General features: G+C 42.5%; 1 protein-coding gene across 1 annotated transcript; it reads right to left on the bottom strand.

Annotated features, from left to right (window-relative positions):
* Positions 1-736: 736 nt before the first annotated feature.
* On the bottom strand, positions 737-23917 carry CIB1 (calcium and integrin binding 1). Its single transcript, XM_073653212.1, has 7 exons — positions 23747-23917; positions 21588-21622; positions 17347-17449; positions 15144-15297; positions 12002-12120; positions 8111-8199; positions 737-1363 (listed from the first exon to the last, which is right to left on the bottom strand). The coding sequence occupies exons 1-7, from the start codon at positions 23795-23797 to the stop codon at positions 1342-1344; spliced, it is 573 nt and encodes a 190-aa protein (XP_073509313.1). The 5' UTR covers positions 23798-23917; the 3' UTR covers positions 737-1341.
* Between the last annotated feature and the right edge of the window lie 15 nt (positions 23918-23932).

The following is a 23932-nucleotide window of genomic DNA, read 5'->3' as shown; positions in this document are numbered from 1 at the left end:
GCCTACAGTATAAAAATTACCTGCTGTATATATGTTCAGGTCTTTTGAGCTTTTTTTAACCCGCTCAGGTTTTCAAAGACACCAAGTAGCTAAAAGAAGTGACCCGACCATTTTTCAGGTGGCTTATGCTGAAAGCCCCTCACTAATATTTAATATAATTAAAAACAGTTGCCAAATATGTCAGAAAAGGCGACTTAATAGAAGCCAAAAAAACGACTGGGTGTCTTCTGCCTGAAGAACTTGCAGATTTCGCAGACGTCTAAAAGACATTATATACGCATACCCTAAAAGTACCCATGCCGTTTAGATAGTAGCTAAGGCACCCATACACAGACTAAAGTTGGCCGAAACCAGAGAGATTGGCAGGTTTCGGCCGAAAGTCTAATGAGGACTAATAATCAAGTATGACGAATAAGGATCAAGTTGTCCGAATGCAGGTCCTTTTGTACTGTAAGCTCCTGCGAATGGGACATCTGCACTTTCATTTGAAAAATGAAGATTGCTTTTTTTTTCCCTTTGTTTTGAGAACCCAGACTGTATTTTATCCCTTTCCCTGTTTTTTTTTTTTTTTTTTAAAGTTGATGAAACAAGTCCTCACATACAGATTCATTTCGTATATTTTACAACATATTTCATGTACTTTATGGCCAAGGGTTTTTGCAGCTCCCCCGCGGTGCTGTCAAATTCCCCTAGGCAACAACTGAATTTTAAACTTCTGAATAAAGAAGTCACTTGGTAAAACGGAGATTACTTTATTTCATATAAAAACTTTAAAATAAATCTCATCTTCTCTAAATATTATCTAGAAAGTTCCCTTTTTAACTAAGAGTTAGATTCTGAACAGTAAGTTGTACAGTGTAGCACATAAAAATAAGTCAATTAATAATTCAGTTCTTCAATCATTATAAAACAAACATTTACAATGTTCCAGAATAAGCAAGAAAAAAGAATCACTAAGAGAAAGACGACAGACACTACACAAACCTTAGAATATATAAAATATATCAATTTTAAAAAAATAGAAATGCTCAGGGAAGAACGAGGAAACTAAGGATTCTGTCGTCAGATGAAGGGCAACATTACAAGGATGTTATGGCTTTCTGTTGAGTGCATCACTGAATGCTCCAGTCTCTATAGATCCTCTGTAATAGCCACTGGCAAGGAAGTGTATACGACCAGCAGTAGTTAGGGATATCATCATCAGTCAGGTAGGTAGCCGTTACCGGAGGGATTTCCGCACTATTCTCAGACACGGACTGCTTCTTCAGGAGTAATCACAGTTGACAGGTTCATTCCAGGAGTAAAATGGTCGCTCTCTTTGAGGGCAGAGTGCAGCAACGTTCATAATATGATTTTGAAGGAACTGAAAAGAAAATACAAGATACTTGTCTTTCCAGATGTAATGGTATTAAAAATATGTACAATTATTTGAAGACGACATGTTATATTTGCTCGCTCTGAAAAGCCTTCAGCAGTGGATGTGTGACTGGTCCAGCTATGGTTGTGAAAGGACAGAGCCTGACAGCGTGATGGAAGTCATAACTGATGTGAGAGGCCTCGGGACTCACGTTTGGTCAGTCTAGTCTGTATGTGTCCCATATATCTAACCCTACACAATATCCTGTATAAAAAGATTGCTAGATAGAAAGAATAAGCCTATTATATGGCACTTAGACAGAGCAAAACGGTAGAAAAAAAATACTTCCTTGTTTTTGGTAAAGATACACATTTCCTTGTTTCTGGTAATATTGATTGATGTTTAACTACCTCTTACATATTAACTGCGTCTGGATTCCTGACACTTCAGACCGACTCCATTTAGATGAAGGAATGTGCACAATGACCTTGTGAGACCAATGCGCACCCCTGATGTAGAAGTCAAAGGGCTGATAAAAAGTAGGGCCCATCCGTAGTTATGTCTCCTGTGAAGCATATCATGGGGCATGGACCGCAATCTTTTTACCAGACCTGCACCTCCCACCTCTATTTCACTATTATTACTTTTTGGTTATTATTAGTTTTTTCCTTTTCACATTTCAGCGGTCATAGCTGTTATATATTTGATTGATATGAATGTATGAGGCATTTTCTATCTAGGAGAAACAGACATAGAATTTTTTTTTTTTAAATCTTTTTATATAGTCCATGTTTAACCCCAAATACCCAAGATACACTTCACGAGAGACATTAGTAAGAATTGCCCCTACTTCTAGGAGAGGGGCTTTTATTTATCTAGCACTGTTCTATCTTTTGATTCTCATAAAAGGCACTTCTTAATCCCCGTTTCCAGCATATGTGACTGACAATGGAGGAGCGGAGCGGCGCCCAGTGTCTGGACGGGTGGGCACTCAGTGTGGGTGCAGGCACGCTCGGACCTCCGGCTCCTGCTAGTCTTTTGCTGCTGCTCTCCACACCTGGAAGTGTAGCGAAGGGCTTCACACAGGAGCCGGAGATCAAAGCGTGCCTGCACCCCAGTCCAGACACTGAGCGCCGCTCCGCTCCTCCAGTGTCAGCCACACATGCAGGAACAGGGATTCAAGTTTAGGGAGCCTTAATTGTGAGAAAGTCAGTGCTGTCAATCAAGATCAGGAACAGTGCTGGAGAGGCAAATTGGAGGTCGTAACAGTGCACTGGGTGTGATGAAGTGCTCTCATTTGTATATGGATTAAAAGTAAATTTATCTGCAACTACAAGACTAAAATATATTGCTAATATGTTTTTTATATGGTCTGAGTCCCCTATTATGTAAAGGTTTCAGTGGGCGAATTTGCATTGTGGTAGTCACATTTGTGTGCCTAGATTTATTTATTTTTTGTGATTTTAGGCAACATTGACACAAGAAACTTTTTTATACCAAATAATCATGTTTTTGAAGATTTTTTCATACTTTTTAAACATTTCATTATTTATATATATATATATATATATATATATATATATACATATATATATACATACACACATATATATATATATATATATACACAGTACAGACCAAAAGTTTGGACACACCTCATTTAAAGAAATTTCTGCCTTTTCATGACTATGAAAATTGTACATTCACACTGAAGGCATCAAAACTATGAATTAACACGTGTGGTATTATATAGTTAACAAAAAAGTGTGAAACAACTGAAAATATGTCATATTCTAGGTTCTTCAAAGTAGACACCTATTGCTTTGATGACTGCTTTGCACACTCTTGGCATTCTCTTGATGAGCTTCAAGAGGTAGTCACCGGAAATGGTATTCCAACAATCTTGAAGGAGTTCCCAGAGATGCTTAGCACTTGTTGGCCCTTTTGCCTTCACTCTGCGGTCCAGCTCACCCCAAACCATCTCGATTGGGTTCAGGTCTGGTGACTGTGGAGGCCAGGTCATCTGGCGTAGCACCCCATCACTCTCCTTCTTGGTCAAATAGCCCTTACACAGCCTGGAGGTGTGTTTGGGGTCATTGTCCTGTTGAAAAATAAATGATGGTCCAACTAAACGCAAAAAGGATGGAATAGCATGCCGCTGCAAGATGCTGTGGTAGCCATGCTGGTTCAGTATGCCTTCAATTTTGAATAAATCCACAACAGTGTCACCAGCAAAGCACCCCCACACCATCACACCTCCTCCTCCATGCTTCACGGTGGGAACCAGGTATGTAGAGTCCATCCGTTCACCTTTTCTGCATCGCACAAAGACACAGGGGTTAGAACCAAATATCTCAAATTTGGACTCAACAGACCAAAGCACAGATTTCCACAGGTCTAATGTCCATTCCTTGTGTTCTTTAGCCCAAACAAGTCTCTTCTGCTTGTTGCCTGTCCTTGGCAGTGGTTTCCTAACAGCTATTTTACCATGAAGGTCTGCTGCACAAAGTCTCCTCTTAACAGTTGTTGTAGAGATGTGTCTGCTGCTAGAACTCTGTGTGGCATTGACCTGGTCTCTAATCTGAACTGCTGTTAACCTGTGATTTCTGAGGCTGGTGACTCGGATAAACTTATCCTCAGAAGCAGAGGTGACTCTTGGTCTTCCTTTCCTGGGGCGGTCCTCATGTGAGCCAGTTTCTTTGTAGCGCTTGATGGTTTTTGCAACTGCACTTGGGGACACTTTCAAAGTTTTCCCAATTTTTCGCACTGACTGACCTTCATTTCTTATAGTAATGATGGCCACTCGTTTTTTTTTTACTTAGAATTGTATTATGGCAAGAAAAAAGCAGCTAACAGTCTATTCAGTAGGACTATAAGCTGTGTATCCACCAGACTTCTGCACAACACAACTGATGGTCCCAACCCCATTTATAAGGCAAGAAATCCCACTTATTAAACCTGACAGGTCACACCTGTGAAGTGAAAACCATTTACAGTGACTACCTCTTGAAGCTCATCAAGAGAATGCCAAGAGTGTGTAAAGCAGTCATCAAAGCAAAAGGTGGGTACTTTGAAGAACCTAGAATATAAGACATATTTTCAGTTGTTTCACACTTTTTTGCTAAGTATATAATTCTACATGTGTTAATTCATAGTTTTGATGCCTTCAGTGTGAATGTACAATTTTCATAGTCATGAAAATACAGAAAAATGTTTAAATGAGAAGGTGTGTCCAAACTTTTGGTCTGTACTAATTGTGCATTGTATATATATATATATATACACAAACACACACACACATATATATGTATATATATATACATACACACATATATATACTAGATGGTGGCCCGATTCAAACGCATCGGGTATTCTAGAATAGGTATGCGGCCGAAGGGGCGCAATTAGCAGAGCGGTGTTTAAATTTGGCGCCCAAATCGCTGATAGGCAACTGCGACCAATCAGCGACCAATCAGCAAAGCGGTGTTTAAATTTGGCGGCAATATCGGTGATTGGTCGCGGTCGGCGGCCGCGACCAATCAGCAGAGCGATACAGAGCGGGGTTTAAATTTGGCACCAAAATCGCTGATTGGTCGAGGCCGCCGGCCACGACCAATCAGCGATTTTGGCGCAAAATTTAAACAACGCTCTGGTGATTGGTTGCGGCTGTCAGACGCGACTAATCAGCGACTTTGGGGCCAAATTTAAACCCCGCTCTGCTGATTGGTCGCGGTCGGCGACCGCGACCAATCAGCAGAGCGGTGTTTAAATCTGGCGCCAAAATCGCTGATTGATCTCGGCTAGCGACCGCGATCAAACAGCAGAGCGTTGTTTAAATTTGGCGCCAAGCTCGCTGATTGGTCGCGGCTGGCGTCCGCGACCAATTAGCACAGCAGTGTTTAAATGTGGCGCCAAGCTCGCTGATTGGTCGCGGCCGCTATTTAAATGTGGCGCCCAAATCGGTGATTGGTCGCAGGCAGCGGCCGCGACCAATCAGCAGAGCGGTGTTTAACTTTAGCGCCAAGATCACTGATTGGTCGCGCTCTCCGCACGCGACCAATCAGCGAATCGTATTGGTGAGGAGCGGGGAGCGGAATCGTATTAGTGAGGACTGGGGAGCGCCGCTGCCTGTGCGGCTACTTCCACTGCGAGAAGCCTGGAGATGACCGACTGCTCGCAGCAGAAGTATCCCGACCCGCAGCGCCGCTCCCCGGTCCTCCCTTCACACCCTAGCCGCTGATGTCCCCACAGTATCCGCATGGTGTTACAAAGGTCCGGACATTTGTGTTAAAAATCGCTGATTGGTCGCTGGCGCTGCCCGCGACCAATCACCGATTTGGGCGCCAAATTTAAATATCGGCCGCGACCAATCACCGATCTTGGCTCCACATTTAAACACCGCTGTGCTGATTGGTCGCAAACGCTGGGCGCGACCAATCACCGATTTTGGCGCCACATTTAAATAGCAAATTTGACACCCAAATCGGTGATTGGTCGCGGGCACCGCCAGCGACCAATCAACGATTTTTAACACAAATGTCCGGATCTTTGTAACACCATGCGGATACTGTGGGGACATCTGCGGCTAGGGTGTGAAGGGAGGACCGGGGAGCGGTGCTGCGGGTCGGGATACTTCTGCTGCGAGCACCCGCCCATGTCCCGGGTTCTCGCAGCGGCAAGGGTGTGAAGGGAGGACCGGGGAGCGGCGCTGACATCCAATTGGTCGCAGCCGCTATTTAAATGTGCCGCACAAATCGGTGATTGGTCGCGGTCTTGGCCCGCGACCAATCACTGATCTTGCGGCTAAAGTTAACCACTACTGTGCTGATTGGTCGCGGCAGATATTTAAATTTGGCGCCCAAATCGGTGATTGGTCGCGGACGCTGCCCGCGACCAATCAGCACAGCGGTATTTAACTTTTGCGCTAAGATCAGTGATTGGTCGGGTCCGAAGACCGCGACCAATCATCGAATCGTCTTGCTGAGGACCGGGGAGCGGCGCTGCCTGTGCGGCTACTTCCGCTGCGAGAACCCGGGACATGAGCGGGCGCTCGCAGCAGAAGTATCCCGACCCGCAGCGCCGCTCCCCGGTCCTCCCTTCCGCATGGATGTCAGCGACGCCGGCGGTCCTTCCGCTGCTACCAGCCGGGACATGAGCGCCTCGTGCCGCTCATCTCCCGGCTGCATCTCCGTCCCGCAGATGGGTCCGGCGGTCGGGGTCCTTCTGCTGGTACCGGCCGGGAGATGAGCGCCTCGCGGCGCTCACCTCCCGGCTGCATCGCCGCTGAGCTCCGTCCCGCAGATGAGCCGCTAACGGCCGCCATCTTTTTTCTGAAATCCCGCTGTGCTGATTGGCCGCTGCCGGACCAATGAGCGACGTGGGATTTCCTGGACAGACAGACAGGATAAGACAAGTATATAGTATATATATATATAGCACCTTGTTTTCTAACAGCCAAGCTCCTGCTCTGATCATCATATATATATATTCCCCAGTCCTTCATTGTGTCAGTGATGTGATCAATGTGGGAGGCTAAATGGCCTGGATATGAAGTTCCTCTGATGATCAGAGCAGGAGCTTGACTGTTAGAAAACAAGGTGCTATAGAATAGGACTGCATGTGTTCAGGAGTGACTTCACGCAGAGAAGAAATCAAAGATACCTCAACCTATTACTTAGTACTGTGGGAAAACAACAGCTTCCTTCACCCTGAAGTCATATGGCCAGATTTATCAAGACTGGAGTTGACGCTCCTGATTCATGAAGAGGTAGGTGCATGCCTCCTCATTAATCTGGATCATCTGACGAATGGTGTGTTCCTTTGTGCGTTAAACCAGAAATCTCACTCCAGTCATATGCTGGAGTGAGATTTCTGGCATAAAGAACACCACAGCTTGTCAGGAATTAGACGAGCCATGGCGTTCCAATCCTGACAAACCTTTGTCCCGCCGTATCTCAACCCATTTTGTTGGAACTGGGAGAAACTGGCTTGAAAACGCCAAAAGTCCCAAAATTAGGCGGGTAAATTTTGCAACTTTTCAAAGCTTTTTCTGGTGTGAAAGCTTTAATGAATCGGGCCCATAGTGCGAAACCCCCCCCCCCCAAACTCTAATTGTGCCCTGTACAATACATTAGAGGAGTACAGAGGAGTGAGTGGAGCATGAAGGGGCCTTATCTGCCTTCATCTACTTCAATGACTCCACTTTAATATAGGATCTTGGTGAAGTAATTGTGTACAACTAAATAAAAGTTTCGTCCCTAACACTGGTAAAGGAAATAAACCTTTCACTGACATTAGTAACGTCAAAGAACAAAGATAGTCTAACGTAGTCATATCACATCTAGAAGAATGATATATGCATATTCATATTTCTCAAAAAACTTTTGGGAAGAAGATATCTTAATCACAACAGAGGAGCAAGCTTTTCTTTTTAAAGGGAATCTGTCAGCAGGCTTTTGCTTTGTAATGTGAAGACAGCAGGAGATAGGGGCTGAGACATAGATTTCAGCAATCTGTCACTTATCAGGCTGTGTGCTGATTACATACAATGAAGGTTTTATCCCCAGGAGTTTATCAATGCCCGAACTATAGCTCACACGACCACGCCCCCTCCTGTAATAAGCAGCTCACTGTACATAGACAATGTACACAGAGAGCTGTGGTGTGGGCAGGGTTAGCCTTCTCAGCTCTGATTGTGTCACAACTGCTGCACCCAGTAAACTAAGTGATACATCACTAGAATCAAATACACACCTGACGAAGTCAGGAGATCTGGAGATGACATGCTGGAATTCAGAGTGGTTAATTGTGCCATCTTTATCGATATCAGACTCTTCAAGGATCTAGGAGAGAAAAGAAAAACTGTACATAATAATCATGTCTCAACAAAATGAGTGTGGTGTTTCACCAAAAAAGAAGTGTAAATGTTTGTATGGGCATGGAGGAGCAACTCACTCATAGGTGTTTGTCTTAGTTTTTGGCTATGAGGCTCTCCCTTTCCCCGGATCATGCGAGAGGTGCTTCCTGCAATGGTATGGCACACCGTCTGAATCACATGGGTTCCCCCCCTGCTAGGCCCACCCACTCAGATGGAATATGGAAGGGTAGGGATACCGTGCCCCTGAAGAAATAGCTGTCCAAATACAAAGATCAAGCAAGGGGGGAAGGACTACCAGGAGAGTAACCCATGTCATTGTCAAATGGGACATCATGCTGTTGTAGGTACTGTCACAACCTATATGATGGCACACAGTGCAACTAAACTTAACACAAATTAATAAAATTCTGGTACAGAAAACTTACATGTGGCGGGGGAGTAAGAGGTTAATGGAGTGGTCTCGCAATTAAATATCATATTACCTTTTTAGCCCATACAAAATTTAACAATTTTTCAGCTGACATTATTTCTATTGCTTATATAGCGCCAACATATAGCACAGCGCTTTATAGACAGTCATCACTTCCTACTCGCAATGCGATTTTCAATCTAGAGTCTATGTGGTTAATATGTACGAGTGTGGGAGGAAACACACAGACTTTGTGCATGGTGTCCTTGGTAGGAGAGGAGCCCAGGACTGCAGTGCACGATTCCGCAACCAGCAAGTCAAAAATAGTTGGATTTTTTTTTTGCAGCTTTCTAGTTGTGGCACCTTGCAAGTAGCAATTTGGCGCCATTCACTAGCACCATGCTGCAATGTAGCAGCAGGCAGAATGATTTTTCACTGCCACGACCTATGACGTGGTCAAAGTCACTGTGCAGCCCCATACTAAGTTATCTAAGTAAGCTACAGAGCAAGTGTCACCGCCAGCACTGCTCACAGTAGGCGGCGTGCTGAAAGGAAAGCAGAAAGCATTAGGGGGCGCTATCAAGTCTCTAACAGCAATTTGTATGAATTTGTATTAAATTTTTCCAATTAAAAAAACTGTTAGTTTCTTGTTTCATGTGATGACCTCTTGATGTTTTGTTGCTTTTATGGTGAACAATATTATATATATCCTTGCAGATTGTAAGTCTCTCCCTGTGTACCAGTCTGTCTCTCATTTATGTTTTTTGGACTTGTTCTCTGCTTATCTTAGGTAATTGTATATATGGAAAGATGGAAATCTAAGGTCACCTTATAATAAAAGAATAGAAAAGATTATTGTCTCATTATCAGAGAAAAAAAAAAAATCTTTATTCCTCTGGGCTGTGTAGCAATTTACACATTTGTATTAAGTCTACGATCAGCCGCTTTGTCTTCGCATGCAGGGATTAGGGCTGTAATACAGCTATATACAGCACACTGATGCATATGTGCATTAAATTATATATAATAGCATACACCGGCCATTTAATGTGTTAAGAACACAGATTATCTATGTTCTATCCTTTAAAAGGGATTGTCCAGGACTATATAATTTTTTTACTTCAGGTCTAAAAACTAACAGGCAGGGAGTTACCTGCCCGTTGTGCCCATCGCTGAGCTCTGCCACCACATAGCAGTCACAGACCATTCCTGCTGGCGATTCAGTGGCTTCCGCTGACGGCACATCGACAAAGCAGCGGCTTCTCTTCCGGGCTGCTCTGTTGATGGGGAGTGACTACCGACATCATGCTGATTGATAGCCGGCTCCTTGCTGCCTAACTGCAGGGAGTGAGCTGTCAATCAGCATGATGTCAACAGTCACATCCCGTGAACAGAGCAGCCCGGAAGACAAAGAAGCTGCTCTGTTGAAGTGGAATAGCTGAATCGCCAGCAGGAGTGGTCGGTCAGTGACCACTCTGAGCCGGCGCCAGGTAGAACAAACAGTTAGTCGCCTCGGTTAGCATGAACATGCCTGTTAGTTTTTAGACCCACAGTAAATAAATAAAAAAATAGTCCTGGACAACCCCTTTAATTCTCTGTATAGATGGGTCAGCATTTCGGAACAATGCCTTCCTTCCTGTTACAGGTACTATATTTCCAGACACTTGTGCTGGTTGTGTTACACTCCAGGACTCAGGTTACCTATTTGTTTGCTTCATGTTTTATACAGCCATTATATCATTACTGAACTTTTATTCTCCGAGACCTTTCCACATGAAGCAAAAATTAGTTAAACACAGCACTTCTACCAGCCACTAACCAGCTCAAAAGGAAACTGATGGTAAATGGCTGAAGGTCAGTTTTTGGGTAGATGCAACATTATTCTCCCAAAACCCCTAATGTAATAGACTGTGGCTGAAGGCTCTAAGCCAGGGATCTCAAACACGCGGCCCCCAAGGTTCCACTGTGCGGCCCTCGGGTCCCTGAGATATTTGCGTACCGGTCCAGGGGCTGCCAAAGTCAGCATCCTTTTTCAATTCAATGTACGTCCGAGGGATGCACATTCAATTGAAATGTATTGTAGCACAGAGACCGGCTCTCTGCACCGCAATACCAATGGCAGCCAGAGGCAAATCAGAGACCGGAGACTAATGTCGCCATCTCAGTCACAGCCGTGCATGACGTCACTGCCATGTGCCGCCCCGGCCATGGAGGATGAAGAGGACGCTGTTCGCTGAGGGAGCGAGATCAGGTGAGAAGAAATTTTTTTTTGTTTTGTGTGTGTAAAGAGAGACAGAATATGGGACATTACTACAAGATGGGGACCATTATTACAGGACAATGGACATTACAGGACGGGTGACCATTACTACAGGATGAAGAACATTATTACAAGATGATCTCAGACTATGTTCCCATGATGTGGATTTGGATAGTTTTTGATCTTGCAGAATTAGTTAAACTAGGTTACTTGCAGTTTATTGCTTTTTTTCTGTATTTATTGTGTATTTCTGTGGCTGTTTTGTCTCCTTTTGATACGTCAGGTTTTAAATAAAACTGCTTTGATTTGGAAAAGTCCCGTTACTTAAAGTCTTAGATAAAGTCTTGTGCGGATTACATGCGTCTTTTACGGCATATCCCCTGCGGAAATGCAACAAAACAGAAGTGCATTTTTTTATATGCAGATTCTTTCTTAGGGGTAAAACATTGTTTAAAAACAGGCAGGGAAATGTTTTACCTCACAAAAAGAATCAGCCGTGATCCCATACTGTAATGTCTGTATACTCTTTTGCTTCCTCCCCTGCCCAGGAGATGTGGTATGATCAGACCATGTTCCTGTACAGTCAGACACAGCCATTACACAGTACACAGCAGGGGAATATTTATAAGATTCTCAGCACAGGAACTTTTTTTTTTCAAATAATTTCCACAATTGAATGTATTATTATTCCAAGATCTCTTGATTAAAATGAACTTTGTTTGTGGGAAAACAGTTTTAAGCCTATTTTGTAAATTAAAGGCGCGGTATAATTTCCTAAAAAAAAAAAAAATATTCTGGGGCATCTAGTTCCAGTGATTGGCTATTTCGCCTAGCAATGAATAAAGTGACAACTGGGCATTACCATCTCCTATGTTAACATATGTATCCATGCACAATTTGACGCTTACCACTAATTGGACAGTCTCATGCAGTGTATGGACACGACCCATTGACAAGGGGAATGGTAACATCTAGTTGCAAATTTAGAAATTTCCAGAAGGCATAAAAGAGGCAATAAAGACGCTGTAAATTTTCATGGGGAATAAAAGTATTTACTAAGACAAACAGGTTATACGTTTTCAGCCATAAATTACTCACATTAGCAATAAGCTGTCGCATCTCATTTTTACTCAGTTTTGAGTCTTGCTCTTCCCCTGTCAAATGATTCACCAACATCTCCAAATCGGATTCATTGAGGGCACCGTCTCCATCAAAATCTGTTTGAAGACATGAAGGATCGTTTATCAGCTAAAAGACAAATTTGTTTTCTCAGAAGGCTCCAATTTTTCTTGGATAGATCTACCTATTTGTAGCTAGGAAAGGTGTACAGCTCCAATAGCCTAAACTTGTATAACTAAAGTAAAGCAAAATGACTGATATTATGTAACCATCAGGGATTGTATCCTGTTTTGTAATGTCTAATGACCAACAGGTTTCACCCTTACAGGCATCATCAGGGTGTTGAGGCAAATATGAGCATTACCCTGATGAACCCTATGAGGTTGAAACATGTTGGGGAGGCTCTTTTTTTCATTTTAATGGCGCCTTGTTCCTCTGGTCATTAGACATTACGAAATAGGATACAATCCCAGATTTTTAGATAATGGACAGCAGTCTTTTAACTTTATGCTCGTTATAAAAGTTTAGGCTATTGGAGCTGTACAATTATATGTAACTACAAATAGGTAGATCTAGCCATATGCATATTACAATGGAATGACTTCACTAGCGTGACAATTTGACCGCTTGGATAACATTTAAAACAGGACCAATAATGAACTTGGTGTAATTTTAATGTGCACCTTAACATATGATCTGCACTAATTACTGATATTTTTAATTTAACAATTAAAAGTTAGGTTTTAATTTGGATTGCTTAAAATTGGATTTTTGGGGCTTTTGGATTTAAACATTAAATAAATCCCTGCCGATATCATTGAGTAATTTTGGTGTGACCATTTTCTGCTCGCTTACCACTTTGCTGTGTAGACTGGGGCAGGGTCAACAAAAGGATTTAAAGAAAACTACTGTACTACTAAGGACTAGATAGGGCAGGATAGCACCACTGCAACACTTCATGGAGAATGTAATAATCTTACATTTTTTTCAGACAACTAACTTCACATTTATTGCAGCGGTTATAAAGCACCAACACCCTGCTGCAATCTCTGCAATACAGGGAAGAAATGTGCACTTCCAATATGTCCATGAAGACAACATGTAACCATAAGGACGCTTTCACATTGCGTTAAGGCACACGCTCGGTGGCCTAGTCAGGCATACGTAGAACCCCCCGCAAAACGGGATTCAGACATATATGGCAACAGGGCCATAGACTAATGGTGCTGGCAGGGCAAACGTTGGCGCACACTCCCGTAAAAGATGCATGCCAGAGCGCAAGATCACTCTCCCGGAATCATTACAGTTTATGGCCCCTGTCGGCGCATACGTCCAAATCCAGTTTTGCGGGGGGGGGGGTTCGGACGTATGCCTCGACGGGACCACCGAGGGTGTACTAGACACAATGTGAAAGAACCCTAAGGGGCCTGTCCTACAATCACCACCTTTGTTATCTCTGGTCAGTTCCATAGAGAATGATAATCAGTCACTTAATGTGAATAGGAGATAAGTTGTTGTAAGGGTTCTCCCTTAATTACAAGACATTCTGTATCTCCACCACTCTTCCCTATGTAATGCACCACTCACTGGAAACATCCATATGTATATGTCATTTATTAACCAGATGGGGAGAACCCTACATAATTATCCCTCTCTATTAGGCTATAAAACTTATCTTTTATTATTATTTACATTTAAAATGCATACAGGGTATTCAAATATTGTCCCTAATCTGCCTAAATCATTTTGTTTGTATTGTCACTTGTAAATTATTCTGATGACATCGTAGGTTTCCACCATTTAAAGGGGTTTTCCCACAAACAAAAGTTAATTTTTAACCAATAGATCTTGGAATAATAATAAGTTTCACAATTGGATGTGTTTAAAAAAATGTTCCTGTGCTGAGATAATCTTATAAATGTGTCCCTGCTGTATGCTGTGTAATGGCTGTGTCTGACTGTACAGAAACATGGACTGATCATACCACATTTCCTGGGCAGGGGAGGACACAAAAGAGTATACAGACATTACAGCAGGGGATCACAGCTGATTCTTTCTTTGAAGTAAAATATTTTTTAAAAACTGGCAGGGAAATGTTTTACCTCACAGAAAGAATCAGCTGTGATCCCCTGCTGTCCTGTCTGTATACTCTTTTGTGTCCTCCCCTGCCCAGGAGATGTGGTATGATCAGACCATGTTCCTTACACGGTCAGACACAGCCATTACACAGTACACAGCAGGGGCACATTTATAAGATTATCTCAGCACAGGAACATTTTATTTAAACACATCCAATTGTGGAACTTATTATTATTCCAAGATCTATTGATGTAACTGAACTTTCGTTCGTAGGAAAAACCCTTTAAGGCTAAATAGGATAATTATTGTTAACAGCAAACATCCCCCACAACATGTTTCACCGCATGAGCAGCATCATCAGGGGATGGGACACTGGCAGTGTCATTGAACAATTTTTGTGTGACCATTTTCACACCGGCAGTGTCCCATCCCCTGATGGCGCCGTTCATGCGGTGAAACATGTTGGGGGGGATGGGTGCTGTAAACAATAATTGTCCTATTCTGCCTTAAATGGTGGAAACTTACGATATCATCAGAATAATTTACAAGTGACAATACAAACAAAATGATTTAGGCAGATTAGGGACAATATTTTATTACCCTCTATGCATTTTAAATGTAAATGATAATAAAAGCTAAGTTTTATAGCCTAAAAGAGAAGGATAATTATATGGGGCTCTCCCGATCTGGTTAATAATTGAATATATATTCCTCCAAGGCTAGTTTGTGCTCTCCTTTTTTATTATTTTGGTATCATATGTATATGTCAGATCCATATAGTCGCAATATAGCCATCTACACAGACTACTTTCACCTACTTTTTTCACAGCCCCTTGAACAGAGGATAGAAGCAATTCATTGCCATCACTCACAAGGATGTACTAGCGGTAGCCGTGCCTGGTGTCAGGGATCCAGAAGTATTGAAACAAGTTTATGACACCCACCACTTTGCTAAATTGATGGGCCTCTACTAAACATCCTCTATGTTTTTTTCCTATTAGGAGAAAGTTGTAAAAAAAAATTTCATTAAAAGCGTCCTCACCAAAGATTCTGAAGGCGTAATGAGACTTCACTTCGAGTGTCGCGGAGTCACTGAACGCACTCAGCATGTCGAGGAAATCTTCAAAGGACATACTGTCATCAGCTTGTTCTGCCGTGGAGAAGACACGACAAATCCGATACCTAAAGGGGTTTGCCTGTGTGGAATTAAAGGTGAAACTGAAAAGGGTCTGGAAAAATTTTATTTCCAAAAGGTCATTTATTGAACCATGGAATTGATCACATATCTACATCTATGAATTTTCCCTGCGCCACAAAATAAAAAGTTTACTAACAAAATGAAAAGGGCGTTTGTATGAGCAAGACAGGGTTAACCAGGCATACGTAGAACCCCCCCGCAAAACGGTAAAGGTATATCAGATTAATATAGGGTTGCATGTTGTCATTTCCAGCCATGGAAAACCCAAACTACATAATTTGCCAACACGGAATCATGAAAAATAAAGAACTAAACTGTGGAGACCATCATGTCTGTAGAGCTGTACAGAAGCAACGATGATGAAGGGGTTGTCTCATCTTTCTTCAGAGGCTTCCTGCTTGCTGTAGGGTGATGTGCACCTAACAGCTGGAACAAGCGGCAATGTTGCGCACAGAGCATGAACTGTGCCCTCTCCGATGCTGCAAGCACATGCAACCCTCACTCCGCAACATCGCAGGAGGGCAGTGGCACTGAAGCCGGCTGGATCAGGAGCGGACAGTGTGCTAGCTTCAGAGCAGTAATTACAAGCTCTATGGAAAAGTGCTTGGTAGTACTGACCGCCTTGTTTTGGAGACCAACTACCGCTGACACCCGAGGTGGCCAAAAGCCTAGGTAATGAACACTAACTTATAAAAATCCCTCTATTCTGGAGAATGGAGAGGATTTTTATTAACAAGTAAATTGCTTGTTTTTACAAGCACTTTGCAATTTTACCCTTTTAATATAATGAGAATAACCCTTCAAGTAAAAATATTTCCTTGTAAGAGCTCTCATCAATGTGAATTAATGACATCCCATATCTTGTATCAGTTCTGTCTTTAGATATTATGGTCAAGTTCATAAATTCACTTTCATATGTGGCTTTGGAAAAAAATTATTTTTCCATTTTAAAAGGAAACCTGTCAGGCTCGATAACGCTGTTAACCGGTAGATATAGGGTTAATCTGCAGGTTAATAGCATTATGAAGGTGCCCAGCTGCTGTTCTGAAAGTGCAGCATCCAGGAGAAAATTAATTTTATTTCTCTTGAGAGCCACCAGCTTTCAGTCACACAGATGTGCCCGAAACAATTACAGTCACCGCTCCCAGCACTGAGATGGCGGGCTGTATGCCCTGGCACTGACTAACAGCTGGCTCAACACCGATGCACTGTAGAGCCAGCTGTCAGTTAGTGCCCTAGGCATGCGTACAGCCACCGATCTCAGCACTGTGCATGATGATTGTAATTACTTTGGGCACCCCTCTGACTGAAATCCGGCGGCTCTCGGGACAATAAAGTTCATTTACTCTTGGGTGCCGCACTTTCAGTACAGCAGCGGAGCACCTTCATAATGCTATTAACCAGCAGATTAACCCTATATCTGCATGTTAATAGCAATATCGGTACTGATAGGTTCCCTTTAATTACTGAACTCTCTTACTTTTCATATGAAGAGACAAAACTTACAGGAGCAGCTTCAATCCTAAAAGACGGCACCTTTTTTGGTCATCTAGGCCTAAGAGTTTATTATGATGTCCGTTTTGTTGCAAGTGCTCCATCGAAGGATTTGGGCTGTAGAAAATAGGATTGGTTTTCGGCTCGAATAAGTAGTAATACGTTCTGTCAGTCCCATAGACTTAGAATGGGGTGCCTGGGTGCAGAGGGTAGGCAAACAGGGACTTGGAATCCCTATTTTACTTATGATTAGACGTCCCAATGCTGACCCTTATCACATTGTGCATTTATCATCCAACTTGAGAATATGATAAATATTAATATTTGTGACAATGCCCCTTTGTCAATTATGTTGCCCATTTGTGCCTTTAGACCTAAATCTATTATTGATTCATGCCCCCCTTATATCCAGGCAGTGTGTTCATAGTCTGGAAACTAAACAAGCTAATTGTTAAACGCAATGTATTCGATTTTTCGGGAGAGGAGTTACATTATCGGGGACAGAGAGGGTTTCATGTTCGGAGGCATTTACTTTCACAGAAAACACAATTACCTTTAATTCAGGCAAAGTCAGAAACTTCTCCTTGGGGACTCTGGCAGATTCAATGTTGCTTCTGTTTTCTTTCTGTATCATTTCACTGAATCTTTTATGAGCACTTTAGGATGAGATGGAAACAACGGATGTAATTATCAAGCGTTTATAAATAATATAAAACTCCACAATTTACTGTGAAAGATCCTGTTGATAGATACATGAAATATCTTTTTGTTCTTCTGCAGCAAAACGGTGAAATTCAATTACATTGTGAAAACTTTGAAAAGTCGAGTAATATTTACAATGGCAGCAGCGCATTGCTCAGCGTGTAAGACCGGAGTTTCAGAATTGCCAAAATTCATGGATTGATCACCCACTAGTGGCCAAACAGAAAACTGCTGCAATGTAATAGAAAAACTCACTAAAGGGAAAACAGAAATCAGCTGTAAAGATAAGTGCTCACAGCGGCTTAACTCCGCAAAATCAGACTGTTTAGCAGGAGAGAGATTGTCCTAACTGCTGCTTTTTACAGGGATTGTCTCTGGACAGACAACTAGTTTAATAACCAATATGGCTTCCATTATCTAGAAAATGTACAGTTACGAAGAAATATATGCTGTGGCTAAATCACTGTAAAACTATCGGATTCTTGTTCATCGCTCAAGAAAAGTTGGTGAAAACCGCCACGGGATTCTCAATGGCCGCTATATTGGTTGTCAGCAAGAAACCGCTATAAAAAGACGGCAGAAGATCTTTAAAAACTTTTCACAGAACAAAGATTATATTTAACGGTCACTTTGTTCTAGTTAATGTGTACTGTTGGTCATACTCAATGCTCCATTGCTTAGTGACAGCCAGGAACAATCCCAGCACATTAGTACAACTGTGTAACCAGGATCAGAATAAGAAAACAAGGAAACTAAATAAGTAATCGGATACAGTCATAAAACAAAGTGCAGAGCCGGAAAGTAGACTTTGCAAACAATGGCGCCAATAAAGGATCATTAGAAAAAAAACTTATAGGAAATCTGTCAGCCCAAACTGATCTATAAACTAAACATCTTGTGGGTGATAAAGCCCATCTAAAAAAAATAAAATAAATAAATCACATCTTTAGTGTTATAATCACTGCCTCCCTTCTGCAGAAACAAGCTTAATCAGATAAACTAATTACTGGTCCTCGGTGCAACCAGGGTGTGGCCAACAGGCTCAGTGCACCCAGGGTGTGGCCAACAGGCTCAGTGCACCCAGGGTGTGGCCAACAGGCTCAGTGCACCCAGGGTGTGGCCAACAGGCTCAGTGCACCCAGGGTGTGGCCAACAGGCTCAGTGCATGGGTCAACCCACTGTATTTGCATGTTCCCGCCTCCCTCAGTGAAGATTGACAGCACTGGCTTGCCTGAGCTTTCTCTGCATACAGTAGTCTTGACCGTCAAGATGTCAATCGCCAGTGAGGGAGGCTTGCAAATCCAGTGAGGGGAAAGGTGCAAGTGCACCAAGACTCCTGACCACTAAGGGTGCACCAAGCACCTAATTTGCACATCTGGTTAAACTCTAGTTTCTGCAGAATGGGGGCAATGATTAGAAAATGAAAAGGTGCAATTTTTGTAGGGTCATATCCTTTACAAACTTATGTGCTTAGTTTATACTGTCGGTTTGGGCTGACAGACTCCATTTTATATTACATTCAGTTTGAATATATTTTAGACCGTTGTCAAGGACTTACATACTGTTGACCTATCCTCTGGATACATCATCAATATCAAAATGATGGAGGTACAAAACCCGGTATCCCCATACTTAGATGTTTGCAGCTCCCGTTGCAGCTAGATGTACACGCTGTACAGACCTAGAGCAGCATGGCCCCATACACTGCATAGTGGTCATGCCATGCTGTTCGGGCTCCGTATAATATCCAATTGCAGGAGCGTCGGACTCCTACCATCTGGTCAATCTGATATTGATGACCTATTTGAAGAATAGGTTGTCAATATACAAGTCATGTAGCCAAACAGGCATCATGGAAGGAGTACGGTGGTCAACCCTGCATAATGGCCTGACAATCAAGTCATAGGGAACCCATATGGAAATTATTTCTATGACAGCTAACAAAAATGCATCAGGTTAGGTCCTGTTCACACTGAGTTAATCTAGTGCATCTATAACTCCGCCTGAGCCACCGAATTACAGGATTCAGTCAGGACCCCTGACACAAACATAGATCAAATGTATTACGATATGCTGGCACTTTGTGCCTAGGCACAAAAGCAAAACGAGTCCCAGAAGAAGCAAAGGCGAAACGTGTCATCTCTCCTCTTCTGTATCAAATTTTGCACATTATTTTTTTATATAAATGTTGCTAATAGCCTATATGAACTAAATATGTTTTGATATAGTATTCCTTAGCACTTTGCAGTTTATTTACTTGTATGAAATGTGCGCAGGACATGATGTAATACTATCATTGGTAGCCTACTTTTACTTGTACATTTGACCAGGATTTATCGCACACCATTTTCGGTTGCATGATCGGAACCTGTCTTGTATTTTTATGCATGTTTTTGATGAATAAAGATCTTCCTATTCTGGCTTTTTTGTAGGAGATACAGTGGTGTGAAAAAGTGTTTGCCCCCTTCCTGATTTCTTATTATTTTGCATGGTTGTCACACTTTTCTGTTTCAGATCACAAAACAAATTTAAATATTACACAAAGGGAACACAAGTACACACAAAATGCAGTTTTTAAATGAAGGTCCAGGGCCCTGTGTTAAAAAGTGCCCCCCCTCTTAAAACATAAATTAACTGTGGTATCTCACATCTTTGGGAAGTGGAGTTCAATTTCCCTAGCCACACACAGGCCTGATTACTGCCACACCTGTTCTCCATCAAGAAATCACTTAAAAAGGACCTGCCTGAGAAAATGTAGGGAGAATACTCTGTTGGCTGTCAAGACGAAAGTTGAACTTTTTGGAAAGTGTATGTCTCATTACATCTGGCGCAGAAGTAACAGCATTTCAGAAAGGGAACATCCTACCAACAGTAAAATATGGTGGTGGTAGGCTGATGGTCTGGGGCTGTTTTGCTGCTTCAGGATCTGGAAGACTTGCTGTGGTAAATGAAACCATGAATTCTGCAGTCTACCAAAAAATCCTGAAGGAGAATCTCTGGCCATCTGTTTGTGACCTCAAGCTGAAGCACACTTGGGTTATGCAGCAGGACAATGATCCTAAACACACCAGCAAGTCCACCTCTGAATGGCTTAAGAAAAACAAAATTAAGACTTTGGAGTTGCCTAGTCAAAGTCCTGACCTTAATCCGATTGAGATACTGTGGCATGACCTTAAAAAGGTGGTTCATGCTCGAAAACGGGTCCAAGGTGGCAGAATTACAACAATTTCGCAAAGATGAGTGGGCCAAAATTCCTCCAGAGCATTGTAAAAGACTCATTGCCAGTTATCGCAAACACTTGATTGCAGTTGTTGCTGCTAAGGGTGGCCCAACCAGTTATTAGGTTTAGGGGGCAATCACTTTTTCACACAGGGCCCTGTAGGTTTGGATTTCTTTTTCCCTTAATAATAAAGACCTTCATTTAAGACTGCATTTTGTGTTTACTTGTGTTATCTTTGTATAATATTTACATTTGTTTTGTGATCTGAAACATTTAAGTGTGACAAACATGCAAAAGAATAAGAAATCAGGAAGGGGGCAAACACTTTTTCACACCACTGTATATTATTTCAGTAGCTGCTCACTCTGTCATGTTGGTCTGACCCCTGGTCTGTATGAGCTTTGAGCCCATATATATAGGTGATGTTAGCATTTCAGAGAGGCACAAAAATGTGTTCTTGTCCTGGTGTGAAAAGAAAAACACCAGTGTGAACTAGGGCTTAGAATTATATAACCTGGTCACACGGCATTAAATCGCGAGTCCCCAGAAGTGAAGCAAGTTTAGCACTGCGGCCCCCCGCTATGAACCTAATTACAGTTACCAGCACAGGCAGAGGACAAGGAAACTATCACCACCATAGTGCCTCCATCATTAGGACTGGTGAGGGTCTCAGCAGACTGCAAATATCAATCAGAAAGTCATGGCATATTATAGCAATAAGTCATCACTTTCTGTGATAGGAAGGCCTCTTCATAGAGTTATTCCTGCACAATCCTTTCTATGAGGTTTCCCATCACCATCTCATTAATGTATTTTTCCTCGCACTACATGGCGATAATACACACAGCACAGACATTGTATTATACACGTACAGCAGGATTTCTTGTTTTGTCAGATACGTCAGCTCCTAGAAGGGAACAAAAGAAATGATTTCAGTGAGAAAACAAGTCTGTACAGTGTAATACAGCGACGTGTAGATACAACAAGACTATAGGATATTATGTATGAAGAGCTATTGACAGTTGGCCTTGAATATTTCTAGCAGACAAAAATAAATTTTGTAGTTATGGAAACAAGTGTTAACTTTGACAAGTGCACGTGGTAAGTTTTAGCAAAAAATGTTATTTTATTATAGACTAGGATAGGAACTTCAGCAAAAACTTTCTGAAGGCATCCGTGCGGGATACTGCACTGCTCACAAGTCTCGTATAGCCCTGCGAAACCTTAAAGAGATTGTCCACTACTCGGACAACCCCTTCTCAATCCCTATGTTGTCCCTTGTAAGATAACACCTATACTCATCTCCGATGCTGGTCCAGTGATGTTGGCACTGGCTCTCCCGGGGATTGTGACATTGTTATGGCTGCAGGGATCGCATGACAATCAGCGCTGGCTTCACTCTCCTCTCCTTCCGACAAATTACATACATCCGGGGAAGTGACACAGCAGCCATAGCTCTGACTTCCTCCAGATGTATGTGATTTGTCAGAAGGAGAGGAGAGTAAAGGCAGCACTTATTGTTCGCAGGGATCACATGACATAATGTCACGTAATCCCTGGGAGAGCAAGCACCAACACCACTGGAAGGGCGCCGGAGGGGAGTAAAAGTGTTATTATTTTACAGAAGGGGAAACATGAGGATTGAGGAGTTGTCCGAGTAGTGGACAACCCTTTCAATGAAATCTGCTTTGAAATTATCAATCATTGGCCATATTCTCCCAATGTGGTCCCATTGATCAACATTTCTTTCCGAAACTCAAAATAAAAAAAAAATAAAAAAATTTAATGAATGAAAATTTACAACAAACGAAATGGTAATTGATGCTGCGGAGTCGCGGTTTACAGAACAGGATAACAATATTTTTTTCTAAAAGATTAGATTGACTTTTTGATCAATTAATTCAATATACAAAACTGAAAGGTGATTATGTGGAATAACTCGTAGTAATGTGTTCCTTTTCTTGCCAAGCCCAACTATATACAGATCCCTCCTCGTATAAGAATTCTTTATATCCCAGTCACCAATATAATATTTTCCGCTGTAACCAACTGTTATCCGGACCAGGGAAAGGTGGAAATGACACAGAATTACTAAGGGAAGCACTTCACAAAGCGTTTTGTTTAGTCAAGTTTTAGCGAGTAACAAGTCTCAGAAATCCCTTTGAAGAGGACCTGTCATTGCCTTTAATGTGCGGTTGTTTCACCTGGTAGAAGTGGTCTGTTCTCCACAATCTGGCATGGTCTTTATTTTGTTCCTAGTCTTCCCCGTTCCTGATATATGGCCCCCTCTTCCCTGTATAAGTCTAATCTGGTTAGCCAAGTGGATGTGATCCTCAAGACGACACCTAGAGAAGGGTTTAGAACCAAACCTACTTGGCTAACTAAACTAGATTTACATACAGAGAAGAGGGGCCATATCTCAGGAATGGAGGGGCACAGGAGCTAAAGAAAAACAGCACTGGATTCAGGAGAACAGCGGCATTGACACCAGGCAAAAAGTGACGGGTCCTCTTTAAATAAATCCAAAAACTCTGTGTGCCCAGATCACCTGGCACATAAACAGAGGTCTGGAGACTGCAGCTGGATTCATACATTAGGGAATTGCTTTCAGGCACATTAACACTATAATAACCTTTCCTTACATGACTCCTCCTAATAACTCCGGCTGCTGTTACCCCTGGTGACAAGAGCAGTCACATTTTGGGAGACTGTTTCCTCCCCATCACCTGCTTACACCCTAATCCGGCCGCAGAGGTCACATACTGATAGGGATCAGTGGACGTAACCTCATAATGTGACAGGCACAGAGTGTGGAGCAGGGGCGGCCATATGCATTGTTATGGGGTCCCGGCTGTCACTATGGAGACATATGGACATTCAGTGTGCGGGGACAAGTACCTCATAACATATGAGACCCACAGCAGCCACACTCATTTATTCCTGGAGTGCCCCTTTAAGTGTCATTATGCAGTTGCTGGCAGGGCAGACCAGGTGAATCCCCCCCGTACGCTGCCTGTCCGGTGTCGCCCACCTGGTACTCGTTGAGGAGCTGTTTGGACAGCTGGCTGGGTGATCCCCCCATGATGAACGCTCTTCCTCCAAGTTCTCCCCGAGCTCGGACTCTTGGAAACAGCAGTAAAACTTCCGCCTCTACGTCACCACCTGCTGCTTGGGAGACGCCTCATTTGCATATTTCATACGACCCCGCCCTCAACTC

The sequence above is a fragment of the Phyllobates terribilis genome, unplaced genomic scaffold, assembly GCF_046119375.1.
Source record: "Phyllobates terribilis strain yellow unplaced genomic scaffold, ASM4611937v1 Scaffold_11__3_contigs__length_659146591, whole genome shotgun sequence".
Classification (NCBI taxonomy): domain Eukaryota; kingdom Metazoa; phylum Chordata; class Amphibia; order Anura; family Dendrobatidae; genus Phyllobates; species Phyllobates terribilis.
The sequence above is the reverse complement of the archived record's forward strand: the minus strand, read 5'-3'. Positions and strand labels throughout refer to the sequence as shown.

What these genes read in the sequence shown, in the direction of transcription:
- CIB1 (XM_073653212.1), bottom strand. Translation starts at nt 23,797, where the DNA reads ATGGGGGGATCACCCAGCCAGCTGTCCAAACAGCTCCTCAACGAGTAC. An exon ending in TGACTTTGCCTGAATTAAAG is followed by an intron (nt 15,298 to 17,346) that starts GTAATTGTGTTT and finishes AATTCCACACAG; the next exon opens with GCAAACCCCTTTAGGTATCG. An exon ending in TTACGCCTTCAGAATCTTTG is followed by an intron (nt 12,121 to 15,143) that starts GTGAGGACGCTT and finishes GTCTTCAAACAG; the next exon opens with ATTTTGATGGAGACGGTGCC.